General features: G+C 33.7%; 1 protein-coding gene across 1 annotated transcript; it reads right to left on the bottom strand.

Annotated features, from left to right (window-relative positions):
- Nucleotides 1–410: 410 nt before the first annotated feature.
- LOC123223612 (iron-sulfur protein NUBPL) lies at nucleotides 411–9,770 on the bottom strand. The gene is made up of 8 exons (XM_044646859.1): nucleotides 9,610–9,770; nucleotides 9,378–9,498; nucleotides 9,143–9,265; nucleotides 2,886–2,983; nucleotides 2,462–2,588; nucleotides 1,730–1,815; nucleotides 1,327–1,452; nucleotides 411–817 (listed from the first exon to the last, which is right to left on the bottom strand). The coding sequence occupies exons 1-8, from the start codon at nucleotides 9,634–9,636 to the stop codon at nucleotides 680–682; spliced, it is 846 nt and encodes a 281-aa protein (XP_044502794.1). The 5' UTR covers nucleotides 9,637–9,770; the 3' UTR covers nucleotides 411–679.
- Between the last annotated feature and the right edge of the window lie 14,957 nt (nucleotides 9,771–24,727).

The following is a 24,727-nucleotide window of genomic DNA, read 5'->3' as shown; positions in this document are numbered from 1 at the left end:
TATAAAAAATTAGAAAATATGGTATCATTCAACTCTATATGTCAAAAGATATTTAATAAAGTTCAAGTCTAATTGAAAAATAAAACCTTTCCTTTGACTTTAATTTTGTGTAAACAATTATGACTTTTATTGACCATATCAATTGGATTATGAAACAATAAGAAAATGCATCCACTTTGAGAGGTGTATGTAATGAATATTTCAGAAATTCTTACAAGGAATATATTCATTCTTTTCTTTATAAATTGGTCAAGGTTTGTCGTGTTTCATGCATAAATAGATTTTTCAACTTTTATCAGCTGCAATGCAATGATGTAAGATAACTGAATTAATTATTTGAATGGAAAAAAAAAAATCTGTTATGGTAATTTAACAGCTTTTGAATTATATGATTATTTATGATGAATAACTAAGAAAAGAAATAATGTCATATTATTATCTAATGGGTTAATTACAAGAATCCCCCTCAATTATAATTAAAAAAAAAAAAAAACTCCCTTAAGGTTGCACATGCTTAAATAGACAGTATGCAATGGAACAAAGACATCTGGCTGTAAACCTTGACTGTGTTCCATGATGTCCGACATCTTAAGACAACAAAATTGTAATTCTAATGACAGCGTTCCTCTCTTTCCTGGCAAGGTGACCAGAATTAGTCTCTGGATTGAAGTTATCGTTCTTACGCCACTTCCTGGAGTCTTTTGACCACATTAACAGCCACTTCATTGTATGCTTTGGAGACAGCAGAATCAGGTGATGATACTAGTATGGGGACACCATCATCTGAACCTTTTCGGATATCCATTTCTAGTGGTATCTGAAGCAGCCAAAATCAGATTAACATACCACAGTACCATATCTCACCTGAACCTTAATACACTATATGTGCATGAAAGCATTAAAGAACTACATCTAAGACAACCCCAATTAATAAATTTGGCTGTAACCAAGGAAAGAAAAATTAGGAATTTCACTAAGCATAAATGCTGTTCTTCCCACCATCTATTCAGTATGCAGACAATCCAGAACATTTAAAATTAGCATGGACTGATGAGTATCTACCATTTTTCAGCTCCAAAATCAGCTACAATTTCCTATTTAATTATATCCCTCAAAATTTTCATTTCTACTAAACTAGGGCAGGTACACTCTCCTCGCATTTTGTGAGCTGATGAACTTTAATCTAGGTTCATATCTATAAGCTAATATGTTTGCATTTAAATAACACAAGCATTCCATTCATGAAGCAACACCTAACCCCGCTCTCAAACATTTACAAGAAAAAAAAAATGCAAATAAAGATGAAAAGATAGCAAATTCATATACCTCACCAATAACTTTCAGGCCCATTTCAGTAGCTGCCTTTCGTGTTCCTCCATTCCCGAAAATGAAGGAAGGCTCACTACAGTGTGGACATACAAAACAGCTCATGTTCTCTACTAGCCCCAGTATCTGTAAAAGCAATCACAATTTTAATTAAAAGAAGAAAACAAAGAGTGGGTGATTACTCGCAACATTTACTTCATTTCAAGCAAAAGTTTAGACAAACTACAAATCTAAATTTGTAATAATTTAACCTTGCACCCTCCAAATTCTAGATGAATTTGAATTTGATCTAATCATATGATTCATCTTAATGAATATTTTACCAAACTGAATTGATAAACCATGCCAAATTTTCAGCACAACTGCAACCAACTGGAGAGATTTGCACAAGAAAAGAACATACGGGAACTGAAACTTTAGAGAACATTGCAATTCCTCTACGAGCATCTATTAATGCAACATCTTGTGGAGTTGAGACAATCACTGCACCTGCCCGCCAATGAATTCACAATTTTATTTAAGCAGAACTACTCCTTAAAAAAAGACATAAAACCTTCTTTTTACCTTCTCCTTTCTTGGGGCGTACCAGAAGGATAATATGATTTAATATTTTGTAATTTTACATACAAGAAGAAAAACAAAAATGACCATAAGATTTTAAAAAATTGGAATTTTCCATTTGCATTAAGAAGGCATGACATTATTTTTTAACATGAAGTTGGTTTAATAATCAGAGCTGGAATTAAAAAAAGAAAGGAAAAACACCAAAGGATTTAAAAACAGTTTTAAGCATCATGCCAAATCCAACGTTATTACAATTGAAAATACTAGCTTCCAAAAATGAGAAAATAGCTACACGGTAATTCCATAAATCATAGGCAAGAATTTACAACTGAAGTCTAGTAATGTAAATTTAATAGAGGGTGAAAGCTTGACACTGTTAATTTAGTAGAAAAAAGCTGCTGAGCACCTTTCTAATCATAATGTGTTGTGTGAGGTGAAACCACTTCTTCTAAAAGTAAGTCAGCATAAAAATACATTCATACAATGATAGGAGAGCATAATTGCAAGCCAGCACAAGTCCATAACATGAAGAAGTCAGCAAAGCCAAATAGAAAGTCTTCAATTAATCAACCTGATAATTGCAGCATCTGGGTAGTAGTTAACTGAGCATCACCAGTTCCAGGGGGCATATCAATCACAAGAATGTCAAGATTTCCCCAATCAACTTCTTTTGACATTTTACGAAGAGCACTCATTACCTGGAAGCATATAGTGAATTCAATTTCTAAAAGGATCAATAAACATAAACGAGAAGACAGCACAGTATTGCCATAACAATCAAATATAGACAATGAAACTGCATATAATGATCTGACAAGCAGCAAAAAGCTATTACAACAGAGTCAAAGTGTGAAATCCAGATAACTGGTAAATAGGATTCATAATTCTTCATCATCCAATGTCAAATACCATATTTTGCAAAACAAGAAAAGCAAAACAGAACACTAGCAATTAGCGTGTAACTGACTAGGTCCTAGGAGGACAAGTAGACATACCATGGGAGCTCTCCACACAATTGGGCTGTTTTCCGGTACAAGAAATCCAATTGACATACACTTAACTCCATATTTATCAATTGGAACCATCTTCATATCTTCAAGCAAGAGGAGAAAAAACAAGCATCACAAAATCACTACTTAAGTAGTCATATTCAATTTAATCCTGAATGGAACAAATAATGTTTGAAATCTTTTGCACGTGTGAAATGAATCTGGGATTACACTAACACCATATTTTTAAATGATATAATACTAACAAAAATAAAAGACTTGAACAAAATTATACCATCTCCATATCTTCAAGCAAGAGGAGCAAAAACAAGCATCACAAAATCACTACTTAAGTAGTCATATTCAATTTAATCCTGAATGGAACAAATAATGCTTGAAATCTTCTGCAAGTGTGAAATGAACTTGGGATTACACTAACACCAATATTTTTAGATGATATAATCCTAACAAAAATAAAAGACCTGACCAAAATTATATTCTAGAAGATTTTGTGGGGGTGGCTTCTTCATTGTTGGACAAACTGACCTTTCGGGCTTCTCAATGGGTGTCCATCTCTCCTGCCTTTTGGGAAGTCTCTTTTTCAGTCAACATAACTAGGAAGCTCTGTTAACCTAATTGGAGGAAGCTTTTGAATTCTGCATAGGGGCTATACATGTTCATATGATGAGGACTTAGTTAAAAATTTTTCCGGTTCTTGAAGTCCTTTTTTGTTGCTTAGGTCTTCTTGTCTTTTTTGAGGAAAACTATATTTTCTCATTTCATAGCAAAAAATAAATTAAAATAAATAAAAAAATAAATGTATCTTGTAGAAAATTGTGTAACTATAAGCTAAAACTTTAAATGTGTGGTAATACTGTATACTATAGTTGATGTACTACAGAAGAAGGTGCGGAAAAACATAAACTCAGTCTCCAAAGCTTGTTGGTTTCAATCACACATACACAGAGAAAGCAAAAGTGGAGGTTTAAAATAGAAGTATGATAAAGCTCAGCTTTAGTTTTGAAATAGTGGTTCTGATGCCTCTTATAACTTGAGAGAGACCAATATAATACAAGGCTCACTATCTGACTATGTGTCCCTCATATACTTAAAATCTTCTTTTATTTTATTTGTACCGATAGGAGCTTCCATTCTTATTATGACAGCATGAACACATTAAGAAAAATGAAGGATTATGAGTAATTTGACAACAAAAGTTCCTACATATCATGTAAGATATTCTATAAAAGTTTGTATATTTTAACAATTTTACTAAATGAGATCAATTCTATATTTTTGCTAGGTATTTATGGTCCATTTAATTTAAACATAATGACCAATAAAACTAGATAATCATTTTAATTAAAGAGAATAGTTAAGCAGTCCTCTAATTCTTGACTTTTCTATAATATTATTTTCTTGAATAGTTAAGCAGTCCTCTAATTCTTGACTTTTCTATAATATTATTTTCTTGAATATCACTCAAGAAAGTTTCTGATTGCCAAGTATTCCACCAATTAGTAATCCAAGATTCCAAGACTTATTAAATGAGAGAGAAATCCACCCCTAGGCAAGTATATTGTTGAAATATCTGTTATAATATCATGTAAATAAAGAATACATCGTGTAAAATAGGAATGCAAAGATATCTTTCCTAAGTTAGATAGACGTAATTAATAACTTTCCTAGATTAGTTGAATTCACTTCCTGTATAATGTTGTTCTTTTCTTTGAATCAATACATCAAATTATTCTACAATCATCTCTTTTCATATGGTATCAAAACCTATATTAGGCTTTTAAAATTTTTTCGACATTCCCAACCCATTTTTCAGCGACTCCAATTCCTTTTTCGGTTGTTTCTCTGATCACCGTGCTTTTGTCCTTTTTCGGTGGTCATGCCTATACCAGTGTGACCAAAACTGTCTCACTAACAAACCCATGGAAGAAACATCTTCGTTCGCCACCACACAAGCCTCCACATGTTACCCGTTCTCTTGATAGCATCCATTGCCGATCTCCTATTTTGGTCATCATGCAACGACACCACCTCTCCCATTGGATTCCAAAGACGTCGACAAGTCTATCTGTGGTAACCCTGCCATCATCGAACGTTGGAATTGGCTACATGTGCCGACCATTTTCTCCTTAGGTCGTGATCATCGATCTACTGTCCTAGCGCGCATGGGACTACACAGCCAACACCATCCTCTTCAAACAACATTGGTGCACGTTCTCTAGTCAGCCACGCTCCTATTCATCACTGACAGTCTCCTCATCGTCGGAAAATAGTTTCTGCCGATTTTTTCCTTCCCTCCAGGTTGTGTTCAATCTGCCAACCTCATCTCTAGGTGTTTTTCAATAGCTTCTATCAATTTTTGATTGATTTCTCCATGTTGTTCGCTTTAATATGGCTTTTGAGAGCTTTAGATCCAATATGATTTTTCCATTCACTTCTTTCCCTGTAATTACAACTGAAAAGTTAGTTAGCAACAACAATTATGTTTCGTGGGTTGCTTATATTGAATTGTGGTGTATAAGACAAGGTATTGAGGACCATTTAACGACCAAAGTTGTAGACATTAAATTGGATACAACTACCTGGATTAGATTTGATGTTGTCCTATATAGTATGTTATGGAATACTATTGACACTCAACTTCAACCCATTTTCAAGGTCTAACGAACATGTTGTGAAATATGGACTAAAGCCAAACTTCTCTATACTAATGACATCCAACAATTATACTCAATGGTGTCTAATCTAGTTCATCTAAACCAACAGGGAATGAGTATGTTTGAGTTTCTTAAATGGTGTTGACTTCAACTACTCTCAGTCTTGAACTTGATTCCATTCAGGATTAGATTCTGGTCAGTGTTGTTATACCTTCCCTCGATGAGGTCTTTGCTCGATTGCTTTGTGTGTCCTCTCCAGGTGTTGTAACAGGTTCCTCGAGTTCTTCTAGGCTCGACACATCTACTCTTGCCTCTCAAACTCAACAAGGTGATCGTGGTAGTTGAGGAAATCGGCTACAGTGTAATTATTGCCACAAATGTGGTCATACCAAAGAAAAATGTTATAAACTGCATGGTCATCCTCCTCGAGTAGCCAATGTTATTCAGACGAACCTTCCTGCTACCTCTGGCTCTCCATCTTAACATTCTTTGACTATTACAAGTGTTGATTATGATGAACACCTTAAGTATTAGGCCTCCAAGTAGTCTTCTCCCAATATTGCTTCAGTCGCACAAATGGGTCCTCCAATAATGTGCCTCACTCAGTCTTCCCATCCTAACCTATGGGTCCCCAATTCTAGTGCTTCCATCACATTTCTAGTAACCTTAATTTACTCTCTCATTGTACTGAATCTCCATTGGATCAATCACCCGCACAACAGGCCTCGATCATGCTCATCCTCCTCCTTCTTTGCCTTTACACTCTGTTCTTTATCTACCTGCATGTCCTTTTAATCTCATTTCTGTTAGTAAACTTACTTATTCCTTAAACTGTCATTATCTTCACTAATGACTCTTTTGTTATACAAGACTGCAGTATCGGTCAAACGATTGAAGCAGGACATGAGTCACAGGGTCTCTACCACTTACATCTGTCACCTAATTTTGTAGCCTGCATAATTACTAAGTCTCCGATACTTCTTCACAATCGTCTCGGACACCCTAATATCTCCAAACCATAGAAGATGGTTCCCAGTCTTCCTTCTTTATTGTGTCTTCAATGCGAGTTATGTCAACTAAAAAAATATTCTTGAAAATCGTTTTCCAAGCGAGTCAATAATCAGGTTGTGTCCCCTTTTGAGTTAGTCCATTCAGATGTTTGGGTACCTAGTCGAGTCGTGTCTATTTTAGGGTTTCAATATTTTGTTACTTTTATTGATGATTATTCGCATTACACCTGGTTGTTCTTAATGAAACGTCTATCTGGGTTATTTTCCATTTTCAAATCCTTTTGTGCTGATATAAAAACACAACTTTATACTACTTTATGTACCCTCTATGGTGACAATGTTTATAAGTACTTTTCTGCTCCCTTCACCCAGTTCATGTCTTCTCAGGGTATTTTACATCAATCCTCTTGTGTTTATACCCCTCAACAAAATAGTATTGTCGAATGTAAGAATAGACATCTCATCGAGACTGCCTACACCCTTCTTATCCATAATAATGTTTCATTCTAATTTTGGTCAGATGCGGTCCTCACTGCTTGTTTTTTGATAAATCGTATGCGTTCTTTAGTGTTACAACATCAGGTGTCTCACTTTATTTTATATCCTAAACAATCATTATATTTTATTTCCCCTCTTGTCTTTGGGTGCATTTGTTTTGTTCATGACTTATCTCCTAGTCATGAAAAGTTAACCGCTCCTTCTCTCAAATGTATATTCCTTGGTTATTCCTGTCTCCAAAAAGTTTATCGGTGTTATTCTCCAAAAAGGTTAAGATGTCCTCTGTTCACCTTTTTCTGTTTATGGTTGTTATCCAGCATTGACCACTACATCAGTCAGACATTAAGAATGTTTTTTCTTCGTGGTGAACTACAAGAGGGAATTTATATGGAGCAACTGTCTGGCTTTGTTGCTCAGGAGGAGTCCAGATTAGTATGTCAACTTCACCATTCTTTGTATGCCCTGAAACAATCTCCTTGTACCTGGTTTAGTCATTTCAGCACTGTGATTCAAGAGTTTGGCATGCGAAGGAGCAAGTCTGATCATTTTGTGTTCTATAGACATACCTTGCAAGGACAATGCATCTATCTAATTGTTTATATGGATGATATTGTTATAATAATAAACGATCAGAATGATATTGAACAATTAAAGCAACACATGTTCAAACCCTTTCAGACTAAGGATCTGGGGCCACTCAAGTATTTTCTTAGCATAAAAGTCACACAGTCTAAGTCTGGAATTGTTATCTCTCAAAAGAAGTATGCTTTGGATATTCACGAAGAAACAGGAATGTTAGACTACAAACCCATGACTCTCCCATGAATCCTAATACTAATCTCTTACCTGGACAAGAGGAACCCCTTGCAAACCCTGAGAGATATCAAAGGTTAATTGGCAAACTTAATTATCTCACCATTACACGACCTGACCTTTCATTTTCAGTCAGTTTTGTGAGTTAGTTACTCCAGTCTCCATGTGACCATCATTAAGATGCAGTTGTTCAAATTCTACGGTATATCAAGGGAGCCTCAGGAAAATATCTACTTTATGAGAATAAGAGTTATACACAAATTGTTGGACATTCAGATGCTAATTGGGTAAGTTCATTGTCAAACAGACAATCTAGTTGTGGCTATTGTTGTTCATTGAAGGAAATCTCATATCTTGGAAAAGCAAGAAACAAGACATTGTGGCCAGATCAAGTGCAAAAGCAGAGTATCGTGTTATGCCTTAGTTACTTGTGAGTTTGTTTGGTTGAAACAGTTAGTTTAAGAGTTAAAGTTTGCAAATATCTCACAAATGTTATTACTTTGTGAAAACTAGGCTGCACTTCACATTTTTTCCAATCCAATCTTTCATGAAAGGACAAAGTATATAATAATTGATTGTCATTTTGTTTATAAAAAGATTATGTCAACCAACATTACCACAAGTCATGCCAGTTCAAACAATTAACTTGTTGAAATCTTACTAAATCTCTTCAAGGTCCTCGAATTGATTATATTTGTAACAAACTTGGTGTATATGACTTATATGCTCCAGCTTGAGGAGGAGTGTTGAAATATTTGTTGTAATATCATGTAAATAGGTAATACATCGTGTAAAATAGGAATGCGAAGATATTTTTCCTAAGTTAGATAGACATAATTAATAGCTTTCCTAGATTAGTCAAATTCACTTCCTATATAATGTTGTTCTTTTCTTTGAATCAATACATCAAATTATTCTACAATCATCTCTTTTCACATATACTAAAATTACCATACATGAGAGACATCATTTATTGAAGAACTTTGAAGATGGTCAATACCAATGCAAACCCAAACACCATTCAAAAAAGAAAGCAGATTGTTTATTGCTCTTTTTGTTTTTAAGAACTCCTACACACTAGGAACAAAATTTCATCCATAGCCATATGCAGCTTTAACAGCAACTACATTTGCAACAAACTAAGAGCAGTATATTCATCATTAATTTCCCTACTGAGGTTAGCTGGTGACTAACAGACAGCCCTGACAATGATCTACAACCGAAAGAAACTGAATTTAATCGTGTTGAAACCAAACGATATTGTTACCTTGAGTGACTTCAGGCTTTTGATGGATATTCATCATGATTGGAACCGACGGTCCATACACATCAGCATCAAGCAAACCCACCTTTAATTTGCACTTGTTAGCAAGTGCAACAGCCAAATTAACTGCCCAAATCCAAACAACAGTGCTACAAAATTGGTTCATTTCTGCTAATTTCTACAATAATCATTCATTCCAAACCCATCAATTCAAAAAGAAAAAGAAATTTTGAAACACCTGCAGTGGTGGATTTGCCAACACCGCCTTTACCAGAAGCAACAGCTATAACATCCTTAACCCCTTCTATCTTCAAGTCCTTGCCGCCAAACACTGCATAAAATCTAACACTACCGACCCTCTGCCAAAAAAAAAAAAAAGCATTTTACCTTGTTAAATAAACAACAAAAGCATTTCAACAAAAATGAAGTAACAAAGCTTTAAAAATATTAATTTTTCATATTTATTTCACCGGAAAAGAGCGGAGGAGACCCTTCATGCGAAAGATCTGATTTTGATGAGTTCGGCGTGTTTCACGGACTTGAAGGGTCGTTTTAGTTTAAATGAAGTTTATTTTCAGTTTGGGTTCTGTAATACAACAGGCAGAATAGGGAAGGTCTAATCGGGTGGGGTCTAATGTCTATCGTAAGTATGGATGTTTGAGTTGTTTTAATGAGGTGGCGAGGTGGCAGTGGCTTGTCTAAGAGCCGTACAGTAAAGGGCCTTATGAGGTAAGTCAAGCCAACCCATAAAAAATATAAGGCTCACAACTTGCCCCTACGTAGAAAATGTCGGATTGGGCTTTATAATCATTGATGGCCTAGAATTTGAAAAAAAAAATTTAATGAAATTTTTAAAAGGAAAATTATATTGAATAGTCAAAATTAAGGGGGTTTAAATGAAATTATTCAAAATAATTAGGTTTAAGCAAAAATACTCTATTTTTGTGAAATGACCAAATTGCCCTTATATATAAATAAGGAAATTTTCTTATTTCCCACGATTCCACTGTACAAATTCAAAGAGATCTTCCGTTCCCATAATCATCCCACGGGCAAAAAGATTTTCGTCGATTTTTATGTTTTTTGATAATCGAAAATGACAAAGAAGGTTAGTACATCTTCCCTACTCTTGTTTGAATCAAGTTATTGTTTATATTATTGAGATTTGAGAGAGATTTTGCGGTTTCAAAGTTTAGGGTTTCGATTTTGAACAATGCTTAAAATGTTTTGATTCTTGGTTGTTTTCGTTGAATTTCTTGAGGGGTTTTGTGTTATAGTCTATGTAGATTTGCTTTGTGTTGAAATTGGAGGCCAAAACGAAGAATTTTTGGTCAAAAAATGGGTTCGAAAAGATCGATGCTCCGACCATAGGAACAGTGGATCCTATAGTTAGGACGAATTCTCTCACAATCAGGAGAGTTTGACCGTGGATTAGGGGGTGAAGTAGCGTTTTCAAAACATAAGAGAGCGGAGGGAGAACAGTTAGTCCACGGGGGGTGTTTCTAAAATTTGCCATGACACAGTGGGCTAATGTCGTGAAAACTGTGGGTTGGGGGGAATTTACTTTTTTGAAACTGAGGGGCGCTAAGAGATTAGAAAATTGCTGAGGGGGCAAGGGATAAATATTGGACCTGTTTGTGATAGAAATTTTCTGAGGTGTAAATTGATAATTTTCATATCTAGGGTTTCTCGACGTATAGTTTTCTAATTTTATATCCGTTTTTTATTTTTGTGCTTTTTTGGCACACTTTATGATGTAATAACGTAATTTCAACTCAATATTTCGGTTTTTTCGTTTATAGGATATATCGATTCGTATTTTTTAGATTTTTGAATGATTTTTTGATTGGTGACATTCTAACATATTTCAACTTATAAAATTCGAATTTTAATTTCGTTTTTTCGATTTTCGCCGTTTTAAGATAAATCGACTCGTATTTTTAAGATTTTCTAACGATTTTTCTATTACTAACATACATAGGATATTTCAACGTATAGAATTCGAATTTCAATTTTGTTTTTTCGATTTTTGCCTTTTAGGATATATCGACTCGTATTTTCAGATTTTCGATTGATTTTTCGATTGTTAACATTCTAGGGTATTGCAACATATAGAATTTGAATTTAAATTCTGTTTTTTCTGAATTTCACCGTTTTAGGATATATTGACTTGTATTTTCCAAATTTTTGAACGATTTTTTGATTGCTAACATTTTAGGGTATTTCAATGTTTAGAATTTGAATTTTAGTTTTGTTTTTTTTTATTTTCATCGTTTTAAGATACATCGACTCATATTTTCCAGATTTTTGAATGATTTTTCGATTTTTGACATTCTAAGGTATTTCAACATTTAGAATTCAAATTTCAGTTTCATTTTTTTGATTTTCACTATTTTAGGATATATTGACTCATATTTTTCAAATTTTCGAACATTTTTTTATTATTGACTTTTTAGGGTATTTCAACGTTTAGAAATTAAAATTTTAGTTCCGTTTTTTCAATTTTTACCATTTTATGATATATCGATTCATATTTTTCAGATTTCTGAATGATTTTTTGATTATTGATATTCTAGGGTATTTCAACGTTTAAAATTCAAATTTCAGTTCCATTTTTGTGAGTTTTACTATTTTAGGATATATTTACTCGTATTTTATAGATTTTCGAATGATTTTTCAATTATTGACATTTTAGGGTATTTTAGCGTATAGAATTCAAATTTCAGTTTTGTTTTTTTTATTTTCACCGTTTTAAGATAATGAAATCCTATTTTTCAAATTTTGTCATTTCTTTTTTGATTGTTTTCTATTTTTTTTTAACATTACTACATTTGTTTACATATTTGTTTTTTATAAATGTCTTTTGAATTTTTAAATTTTTTGCAAGATATTTCTTGTAAAAGAAAATGTGTTGAAGGCAAGTTGTGAATCCCCGATAAGTACAAACACTTCTAGGTAGAGGTTTTATGTCGTGCACAACACACCGCAATATCCAGAATTACTTCTACATTGACTCCAAATCAGTTTTGACTGTTTGAGAGGACATGTTAAGACATCTCTTTCGTCTACCTGAAACCAAATTCTCTGAGATATTGGTTCATGCATTTCTATTACGACAGCTACATCGGCCCTCCGTCAGAGACGAGTTATGGTTTAAGGTTAATGGGGTTGATGTCAGATTTAGCCTATTTGAGTTTGCTTTAATGACGGGGCTTTCATTTAGCCGATGCATTGCTATTTCATCATATATTCCTCGCTCCTCTGGACATAGGATTAGAGATACATACTTTCAGGGTTATCCAAATGTGTAGTATCATGACATAGAGTGTGTTTTTTTGGCCAGGTCATGGGGGGATGACGATATTGACGTCGTCAAGATGGTCTTGCTGTATATTTTTCATATTGTGTTGTTAGGGAATGATTGAAGAAAAAAGGTATTTGCAGAATACTTACAGTTGGTTGATCATCTAGACGAGTTTAATTCCTACCCCTAGGGCATTGTCATATGGCAGATGATATACGAATCTATGTCATAGGCAAGTGGCAGAGTGTGCTCCAGACTGATGCTTGAAATGCTTAAATATGACCTCTACAGATTTTCTTTCGCATTTCAGGTAAGTTTTAATTTATTGATTATATATATTAATTGACAAAAATACGAATTGATTTATTTAAATTGTTAATGGCTATATTGCAGTATTGGATATATGAGATGTTGGACACCTTGTATGATTGGGTTGACATGATTGATATCCATGCGTCTCCATGGATGTTTAGGTGGCGTATGTGGGACGTCCCTAGTTGGAGTCATATGGGCACTTTTTTCACTAGTGATTCGGTATGTAAGCGTTAATTAATAAGTCGATTGATTCATTGAATATTGCAATTATTTTGACTTATATATCTTCATGATTAGGATGATGTCACATTCCTGCTTCGTTTGTCACTGATGGAGGAGGGTTTACCTTGGTATGCTGACATCTGCGAGTACACTAGTTTGTTAGATGTTGTTCCTTCTCATCATTTCTGGTGCCTCTCACGACAAGAGACGAGGCTTCTCCAGTCTCACGACATTCAGATATACCCGTCGAGATTCTTGGGACACTTAAAAAGCCTATTTAGCCTCTTGTTATGGAGTAACCTTTATGTCCCCCTAAAGTTCAAAACTCATAGACCACAAACCTTCATGGGGTTGAAGACTGTACTACCCATCCTATCATAGGGGTGCTATGATTTTACCTAAGATTTCCTATTTTCATGATGATATGTCTTCACAGATGACTCGATTATACGATAATGTGTCCTCTCAGATGACTTGAATAGAAGATCATCTGACTCGTTTAGAGGAAATCGTCATGCGTACATGTCAAACCCTAGTTGTTCAAGTTGTAAAACCATATCTCATTTATTGCTTATAAAAATTGTATTTCGTTATTACTCTGACAATTATATTAACTTCATATAAGATAGGCACGACGGTATCGGGACGACTTTTCTCATTGACAGGTCAATACCATCCCATCAACCACATGAGGTCTGTATTTAATTTCAAAAATATATTTAATGTTAAATGTTTTTACTATATTATGATTTTGTTTTATATGAAATGTCACTGAAATCGTTATTATTACTATTACCTTAAGGGAGTCACCACGAGGGGACATCGGTTGACCCTTCTATTGCACCACCTGTCCAATCTGAAGTATGTCACTTATCGATGGAACTCTATTTTTATGAGTGTTTTGTTATCGATTAATTCATTTCATATATTCGTATAGGGTCTTCCTCATAAAGGCCTTTCGGTTGGACCACCGATTGTTTCAGATCCTCCACTTGAGGTATGAAAATTATTATAGATTTATATTTTATATGAAATATCATTTACCATTTTGTTCTTTTCATGCATATAGGGGACTTTCTCCAAAAATATCATTTATCGATCGAGGGTTCTCCCCGAACACCTTCCCTAGAAGTTGAGGTTATATTTTTTTAAGAAATATTATTGATCGATTTGTCTTTCCAGTTATAATGTTTATTTAACAATATTTTGTCTCTTTTTAAGGATGAGCGGTTGTGGTTACTTGTTGATATCCTGAGCTCCAGTAAAAGGACAATGGATATTAGTTCACAGGAAGAAGACTTACAGGAGGACGTTTTCGATTCAATCCATATTGAGGTATATCCATTATAATTAGTATATAAATATTCATATATATTGATCACTGAGATTTAATGAATTACAATTTTGCAGTCCGTCGAGGGGGCACACATGGTGGACTTGACCATGATACAAGATTCTCCAACCAAGCCTCCTCTGGCATACATAGAGAAGGTAACATTAATCGATTAATGCATAATTGTTACATAGGATGAAATAATGTATTAATAGTTGTATGTACTTGCAGCTAGTTCGTATAGCACACAGTTGGATTGTTCAAAAGGGTCTGCTAGTTCGCACCCCATATACAAATCTAATAAAAAAGAGGGCAAAACGACAACTCAGGACCATTCCATCCTCTGCCTCAGAGTGTGAGGAATCTTTCCTCATGTGGTACACTAGAGTTGTGGCTTCCGACGAGCATGATGTTTACTTCATCGGGTCGAAGTCGAAAGACAGGTTTTGGGGAATTATGGTTGACCGTCGATGTAAGTTATCTATACTATATATTTTTGGTTAAAAGTTTGACATATTTGTCAATAACTAACACATTTGAAGTTGTTTATACCATTTCAACATGTGGATTCCTTTTTGGTTATATTACGTCAGCACTAGGATGATTACCGTTCGACTATTTCGCAGTACTAGACGACTGCCCACACATTCTTTGTAGGACATATTGAGATGACCTGAAAGAGTTGGCAAACCATACTAGATGAGGAGTTTCAGTTTTCGAGGCTCATCACGAGGACGGTTGAGGCAGCTTATACCCCAGGGTTATTTTACAAACTATAGGGGATGGTCGATAAGGTATAGTATAATAGTATTTTCATTACATTTTATTTTGAATTACTTTATAATAAAATTTAATTTGTCACTGTTTATAAGTTTACATTCCTATAAACTTTGACTATACACATTAGGTAGCCGGAGTTATAGATTTTTATGAGTAGTCGATTACAATGTACGACTCTGAGGTATCATACTCAGGGAATATAAGTCTTTCGAGTGGCAGATGCAACCGTAAACAATATTCATACCACATTATTAAAGGCGACGAGTTTCTAAATAGCTTTTAGGCAGACTTCATGATAGGGGTGGATTCGAGCCGAGCCTGTTCGAGCTTGATATCAAGCTCAACTCGAATGAGCTCGAAATGAGCCACTTATTAACAAGCCCAAGCCCAAGCCCGAGCTTCAGTCTTCAGGAAAATCGAGCTCGAGCCTGAGCCCGAGCCCAAACTATAAGCCGAGTAGCTTGACTCGGCTCACAAGCTGTGACTTATTTAACCAAAAATAGTGTCGTTTTTGGTTAAATGAAAAGGGAATGAAATTGTGTGGTGTCCTTCACTTTTTTTAGTTGTTTCTCTCCTCCATGTATATGCAGCTACTCTCCAATTCCAGTTCTAGTTCTAAACTACAACCCTCAATCTTAACTTCTAGCCTATTTTCTCTGTCGACGACAAGGATTTCTCAGAGTGAAAGGTTTAGTTCAAGTGTTCTCGTGTGTCTCTCCTCTAAGTATGTGCAGCTGCTTTCCAATTCCAGTTCCAAATTACAGCCCTCAATCTGAACTTACAGCCTATTTTCTCCATCGACGACAAGGATTTCTCAGGGTGAAAGGTTCAGTTCAAGTGTTCTCACGTGCCAATTGACGATTTGTTTAATGATTGGGATTTCGACGATGAGAAGATGTTATACGACGACAGCGAGGACGATGACGACGAGGACGACAACACAAGGACATTTCAGGTTTGTGTTTTTCCATTTTCTTCACTTTCAATTTGTTAATTTTTGCCTTAAATTGATTAAACCCTAACTTTGGAATTAGGGTTTCTGAATTAAGGGTTTTATCAAACTTGTTTATTTGTGTTATTGGCTTGCTATTGTAGATTTCGTTTTATGCCTTTGTATTTTGAATCATATTTGTTTGTTTCAATATTTGTTTGCCTTTTGAATCATTTTGAACCATTCTGAGCCAGACTCGTGAATAGCTCACGAGCTATTAAGCCTGAGTACAAGCTGTTTTTATCACTCAGTTCGATAAGCTCGAGCTTTGTCTCGGCTCGTATGAACAGTTATCGAACGAGACTGAGCTTACCTGAGTTTGAGCTCAGCTCGGCTCGAATCCAACCCTACTCCACGACATGATCCCCTCATGTTACATAGAGCGACAAATTTTCCTCAGTAAGAGGAAGGCTTCGGTGACTGAAACGTGTTTATGTTACGTTTTTTTGAGTGTTTGGCATTGTCATGGAGTGTCGATTTTCCTCGAGAGTCGTCTACCTCCATGCGTCGACATTTAGCATCGTAGTTGTATTTCCACTGTATCAAGTAGATCATGAGTGTATATTTAGTTCGCTCATTATTTATTTATCGTTCTTCATATGTTCTTATGTACATATTTATTGTATGTGTACGATTTACTTTATCTATCATTATATATGGATATGTATTTGATTTCATTTTTTAAATAATCTTGTCACGAAAATAATTATATGTGATTTTAGTAATGTTACTATCAAACATGAGATGAAATAAAGAAATACTCAAACAACTCATTCTAACAAATAAAAAATGAAGAAATTATTCACACTAAAGTTATTACATCACATGTGAATACAATTACACATTTGAAACAATAATGAAAATATATCAGTTACATATTATCGAAGTACAACAATGATGAATCATATAACTAACAAAACTAAATATACGTTTGTCAAGATCTTGACCCTTTATCTTTTCTGGATGAACGCTATGGGGTAGAGCTCGGGATGGGTGCAAGACTTTTACATTGGGTTCGTACATGTCCTGGTTCATGACAACGACTGCAAATCCTAGGTGTAACATTTTCTCCTTGCGAAGGACATTAATTTCTATTGGAAGGGCAACCCGAATGACGACTATCGAGGATAAGGGGTAGAATAACTATTTCTTCTAGTGAATGTAACCATTCTGATTGGTTTCCAAGAGGATTGACAGGTTCCTAATATATTGCATGATAAAATTCGGTGAGAAAGATTGGATGAACCCATACATTGACATTCGTGAGCCTCATGTGTCGTGCAATAGCAATGACATACTTGCACGAAATACATGAAAGCTAAAACTTTCTACACATACAAGACATTTCACTGAAGTCCATAATACCCATGTGTCCACCAAAACCAACAACCTGATATTAAATAGGTGCAATTGGCAGAACCTCCAAGCGTGTAGACTTTAATAGACGACTATTGATCTTCTCCTCCATCCAAGGGGTGACAAAGTTAGGGCATTTATTTGTAATTTAAAAAAATATTAACAACATATTTGTTAATAACCAAAACTAAGAGGAAAAAGTACATGATCAAAAACTTTTAATTATTAACAATTGGATACGTACTTGCACGGTTTCTTCTTTTGTGCATGTCTAACAAGGGCGTTAAATGACTCTACAATATTAGTTGTCATGATGTTGTATCGATGCCCCGAAAAGTATGATCTACTCTAATGCTCAAATCCAACCTCACATAGATAAGCCTCAGTTTGAGGGTTCATCGAATCAAGAGATCGCATCATAGCCTCAAACTCTGCTTTTATGTATGATGTTACGACTTTCCAATATGCACCTGCAACCTGCAAGGTGATAAAAAATATGAGAACTTTATAATCAAAATATATGAAAAAGATAAACATTTCAAAATTTTAATACTTGTTTAAACACTTTACCTTTGAGTCTCGTTTATACTTTGCCTACATGTTACACAAAAGGTGATGACAACAACATCCATGGTGGACATTTGGAAAGACTTCAGTCATTGCAAAGTATATAGCATGATGTCGATCTGAGATTATCACCAGCTCAGAGAGGTCATGGATACATTCTTTAATTTTCCTAAGAAACCAACACCACGTGTCGTGATCTTCCTTTTTATCGACACCAAAACCAATGGGATATATCTGGTTATTACTATCAAGAGTCACCGCAATGAATAAATACCCTAGATATTAACCTTTAAGGAAAGCAGCATCAATACAAATAATAGGTCCGAGATATTCTCTAAATGCACGAATGGAACATCCTAATGCTATGAAAAAATTCTTAAATCTATGGTCATCATCTGTTTCAATAGTAGTAACGGTGCCCAGATTAGTACACTGTAGATTGTAACAATAATTTGGTAAGAGCATAAATGATTTCTCCAGTGAGCCCCTCAATGAATTTAAAGCCTAGTTTTTTGCCCATCAAGCCTGTGAATATGAAATGTCAATTTTATACTGGTCGGCGATGTTCACAATTATTTCCTTAGGCCGATAAATTCGATCAATCAACACAAACTTTGACCTCATTAATTGACTTAAAGTTTGGGCCCCAGCTTGTCTATGATGTGACATGATTTGATTAACTAAACATGTGTGGGTAGAATTTATTTGGTTGATTTGAAACACTTCACGGACTTTAGACTTGCTTGCATGTATATACCACTCACAATTTTCAACCTTGCACTTAATATCCCATCGCGCCCTGTTAGACTTCTTGACCATGAATTGAAATCCTTTTAGTAAAGCAAATTGTTTCACAACATCTTTCAATTGTACTTTATTATGAAAAATATCACCAAGCTTTACACCATTCTTCTTTTGGATCGATCTGGTACCACCTGATGATGTTGATGGCTGTGGAGGAAAATCAATAAGCCACCTAAATAGATCAGTGGGGACATTGTCAAAAAATGGCCCATAATAATTTCCACCACCTGAAATAAGATTTCAAGCTGCAAACTATCCATACCCTCGGTACCAAGTGGCATATACTCGGGCTCTACCTCTTCAAAAGGAATATCGGACATATCATTTTTATCAAAGTCACCCCAGTCGAGAACGCTATCTTTCTCTCTATGAGCCCATGAGTTTGCAATGTACAATGGATCATTACTGAAATCAATCAAGTTTTCCAAATCATATTCTTTTTTCACCCCACTAATTTCTTCTTCATCTTCATATTCATCTTTTTCCTCCTATTTTTCTATTGGGGTATATGTAATAAAAACAGAAATACATTTTTGTAAGTACTGAGATATATCAATAAGTCCCTGGATATCTTCATCATTTTGGATCTATACGGGGCAGTCGAGCTCAATTTTTCTTAGGTTCATTGATAGTTGAAGATAGTTTTTTATTGGATCAATACCGAAAAACTCCTTCAAAAGCTCAATAAATCCCTCAAATGTTGTTCCACAAGGAATTTTAATCAATTGTTTGGATCCTCCAATATATTTCATTGTGTTGTCGCTACCTTGAATCTATTCTCCTTGGTAACGAACCGATGCATAATCATCCATTTTAATTATCAATCCTATAATGACAAGTTTTGGGAAAAAATTATTCATTTATAACAAAAAATCTGTAATAATTATATAAAACACTCTTACAATTATTAATATTAAAAAACCCTTCATATTTTTTTAATATTTCGTTTAACCCCCTATAATTATTTAACAATTTATGTAATACCCTCGTATGTTATCTTGTATCAAAATGTATCTATCTATTCTTAACATTCCATTTAAAATGTTTTTACAATGTTTAATATCAAAATACCTCTTATATTTTTTTAATATTTCATTTAACCTCTTATAATTATCTAATATTTTATTTAACACCCATGTATAATATCTTGTATCAAAATGTATTTATCTATTCTTAATATTTCATTAACAACATTCTTACAATTTTTAATATCAAAATACCTCTTATATTTTTTTAATATTTCATTTAACCCCCTATAATTATCTAACAATTTTTTAACAACCTTGTATGTTATCTTGTATCAAAATGTATCTATCTATTCTTAACATTTCATTTAAAACGTTTTTATAATGTTTAATATCAAAATATCCCATATATTTTTTAACATTTCATTTAGCCCCCCATACTTATCTAATATTTCATTAATACCCTCGTATGTTTCCTATTATCAAAATACATCAATTCATTCTAACATGTTTTTAAATATTTCATATATTATGTAATATCAAAATACTCCCATATTTTTCTTAATATTTTTCAACCCCCTATAATTATCTAATCTTTTATTTAACACCATTTTATATTGTCTTGCATAAAAAACCATCTATCTATTTTAAACCTATTATTTAAATCTTTTATGTATTATGTAATATCAAAATACCCCTATATTTTTTACTCCCTATAATTATCTAACATTGCATTTACCACCCTTGTATGTTGTCTCATATCAAAATACATCTATCTATTCCTAAAATTTCATTTATAATGCTCTTACAATGTTTAATATCAAAATGTCTTTCATTTTTTATAACATTTTTTTGACCCCCCATAATTATCTAACACTTCATTTAACACTCTTATATGTTGTCTTGTATCAAAATATGCTTATCTATTCTTAACATGTTATTAAAATCTTTTATATATTGTATACTATCAAAATACCCCCCATATTTCTCTAACATTCTTTAACCCCTATATTATTATCTAATATTCAAGTACCCCTTTTACATGACATATAAACTAGATTTAACAAATAAAATTAAGTTTTTAAGTTAAGATTCGTATAAATACCTTTTCTTTTATGAATAACCTTTTTTCTATTTGAATTTAAAAATACGAACTTCTTCCGTCTGAACGAATCCTTACTAATTGATATTGAGTGAAAATGAGAGTGAGAGTGAGTATTTGAGTGATATGAGAAGTGTGTGTAATAAGAGTGAGTGAGAGGGTTTATATAGATGTGGTGAAGGGTAATTTTGATATTTTAAAAAAAGTTTAGGGCATTTTTGTTAGGAATAGGAAAATTGGGCATTTTTGCTTAAGAATATGAAAATTGGACATTTTTGCTTAATGGAGGGGTAATTTGGTCATTTAATATAATTTCCCTTTTTAAAATTATATTTTCTAAATTATTTTGTAATTATTAAAATTGAATACAATATCTCAGATATTTTATTGCTAATTTTTTATTTATGATGGAGGAACACCATAGTTATATCATAAAAAATGATATAATATAGTAAAATAAATTAATTTACATCTTATACGATTACAAAAATAAATATAATAATATATATATCATTTATCTATTCGTCTTCAACGCTAAAATTTTTTAATTTTTCAAAAATATTTTCAATTACCCAATTTTGTAATTTAAATTCAGCTTTAACTCAATCATTCACACACATAATTATCTTGACCATATGTATAATAATATATAAATTAAAAAAATTAAATAAGCATTATGTTGCCACAATAGAATTCTGCCACACAACAAAAGGGAAGAAGCCAACAACGTCTACCCTCAAATTTATTTTTTTTAATATATATCTACAATAAGGGTGTAGCCTACGGGCCTAATACATAAGCCGATGGGCCAGGCCCGATTGGTTACAATATTGAATTGGCGCTTATGTTGTTAGGGTTTGGGTTGGCCAGACCCATTTAACACCTCTAGCTGTTCACAATTCACATGGACTAGATGCATGGACCATGGCTCAAAAGTTGAATTGAAAGAAGAAAGATCTACCCTTCATAATTACAAAGCTTTGGAATTTATTATTATTTTTTTAATTTGGTAATGAGGAACCCTACTCGAATTAAATCATTTCTTCAAGGCCGAACCAACCACATTGAATTGGACAAACAGTAGGTTCAACTTCAATCCCAAACAAGAATTTGATGATAATTGTAACACCCACATATACATCTCGAGGGTAAAATAGTCATTTCTTATATATTTTTTTGTGTGAGTATATTTATGGTTGTGTTAAGATGAAAATATGTTGATTTTATGATTTTGAAATGATGAATGAACATGCATAAGGTAAGGATGCTTACGCATAATTTGTCATATCAACCGAAGTGAATAATTGTCACATCGGAGAAATTTAAATGGTGAATAGTCATCCATGCGAACCATGAACACCCATTTATGACATTACATAGAAGTAGTTTAAATAAGGCATCTCAACCATGTTTTAGGGATTTTTATTCCTGTCCAAATGTGTGCAACATTAGAGAGAGAGAGATAAAGTTCAAGGCTAATTATTGTTGATTATTACAAAGGCTCTAGTGAGACTTTTTGGTGAGGCTATTGACAGAAAAAGAAGAGAGAAAGAGGGTTGTTGATCATCTAATGATTGATCTTATTGCAGATGCATATAAAAGCCAAGAAATTTTATCCCTTTCAAATTATGTCTAAGGACACATCATTTTTTCGGGATATAAATCATGGGACATGGAGAAAATTCCTTTCTTAGATTCCTCTATGTTGAATCGAGTCATCACCAAACCTGATGTGAACTTCAACGACAATGTGCGAAACCCAATCAAGAATCGATCTTTGTCCAAGATTAAAATAAGTTTCATCTTGACCTGATATGAATGAAATTCGTACAACTTTGATATAGATTAGCGATTAGAATGCCACAAGAGATGAACCTTAATAAGTTCTTGACAGTTTTGAATCAAGAAGTTGAAATCTTGAAATAAGGTTGAAATTCACGGTTATTGTTCATTCCTCCAAAAAAATTATTGTTTTTTAAATGATGTCTATAAACCTTAAAGGCCTAACTTGACCTTAACCTAATGGACTACCTAATTTACCTAAGCCCATTAACTAATTAAATGCCTAATAACCTAAGTTAAAAACCAACGTGATAGTTATGCTTTAAAAATAACTAATTTAAGCAACCCATTACATAACACATAACATAAATAAAAGCTAAAGTCTTAGCCCATTACAAAAATAATAATAATAATAATAATAATAATAATAATAATATAATCCTAAACCTAACCAAGGCATGCTTGGATGCCTTCCTTGGAATGTTTCCTTGACTATCGAATATGACATGCTACTCTTGGGTTGGGTTTTTATCCCCTATGGTCGATTCCTTTACTCCTTCTTGAACTGAGCACTGGATCAAATTAACTAGTCCTTTGATGCCTTCCTTGACCCAATAACCTCTATGATGCTTGATTTGGACCAAAGCTCTTCCATGAGTCAATTTAAGGCTTGTTCTAACTTCTTGGCTCGACTCCTTGTAATTGGTTTTACTAGTATTTGAAGTGGATCAACCCCGTAGCTCGGTGCTCTAATCGGTCCTTTGATGATGTCTCCATCACTCCCTCTATCTAGAGAAGGATTTGCCTTCAAATCTACATCATCAAACTAAGATAAGTCAAAAACATTAAAAGTAGCACTTACATTATACTCACTTAGAAGATCCAATTTGTAGGCATTATCTCTAATTTGCTCGAGAACTTAAAATGGACCATCTCCCATTGGGTGTAGTTTTGACTTCCACTGCTGAGGAAATATTTCTTCTCGCATGTGTATCCACACCCAATCTCCTAGTTGAAATACCACATTATTCCTTCCTTTGTTAGCTTGCTTAGCAAACTGCTTAGTCTGTTTTTCAATGTTTTGTTTAACCTTCTCATGAATCTCTTTCACAAGCTCTGCTTTTCTTTTCCCATCTAAGCTAGTTCTCTCATCAACAGGCAATGACAAAAGATCCAAAAAATTTAGTGGATTAAAACCATAAATGATCTTAAACAGGGAATACCCTGTAGTGGAATGCACTGTCCTATTATATGCAAATTCTACGTGTGGTAAACATTCCTCCTAAGTTTTTAAGTTCTTTTCAATCATAACATATAATAATTTAGTTAATGTCCTATTACTACTTCAGTTTGCTCATCGGATTACGGGTGACATATAGCGGAAAATAAGAGCTTCGTACCTAGTTTTCCCTATAATACATTCTAGAAGTAGTTGAGGAACTTAACATCTCGAGCAGACACAATGCTCTTTGAAACTTCATGTAAGTGTATTATGTCCCTGAAAAATAAATCAACAATATTAGTAGCTTCATCAGTTTTATGGCACAGAATAAAGTGTGCCATTTTGAAAAATCTATCAACGACTACAAAAATTGCTTGTCCTAGGCAACCTTAACATAAAGTCTACATAAATATCAACCCAAAGTTCACTAGGTATTGGTAAAGGTGTATACAATTCATAAGGTAAAACTTTTGACTTAGCATGTTTACACCAAACACATCTATTACAAATACGCTCAATATCCCTTTTCATATGTGACCAAAATAAATGCTCCTGTAAGATGCTTAAGGTTTTAGCTATGCCAAAATGACCCATTACTGCATCACCATGTGCTTATCTAACAAGCAATTCATGCAAAGAACTCATGGGCATACATAATTTATTCTCCCTAAACAAATATCCATCATGCTTATAAAACTTACCAAATGCAACTTTCTTACAAGCATAATAAATACTAGAAAAATCTACTTCAGTCACATACAAATCCTTTATATACTCAAACCTAATCAACTCAGTATCTAAAGTTGAGATTAGAGTATACCTGCGTGATAATGCATCTATCATAA

This window comes from Mangifera indica, chromosome 8, assembly GCF_011075055.1.
Source record: "Mangifera indica cultivar Alphonso chromosome 8, CATAS_Mindica_2.1, whole genome shotgun sequence".
Classification (NCBI taxonomy): domain Eukaryota; kingdom Viridiplantae; phylum Streptophyta; class Magnoliopsida; order Sapindales; family Anacardiaceae; genus Mangifera; species Mangifera indica.
This window is presented reverse-complemented; position numbering and strand designations above follow the sequence as displayed.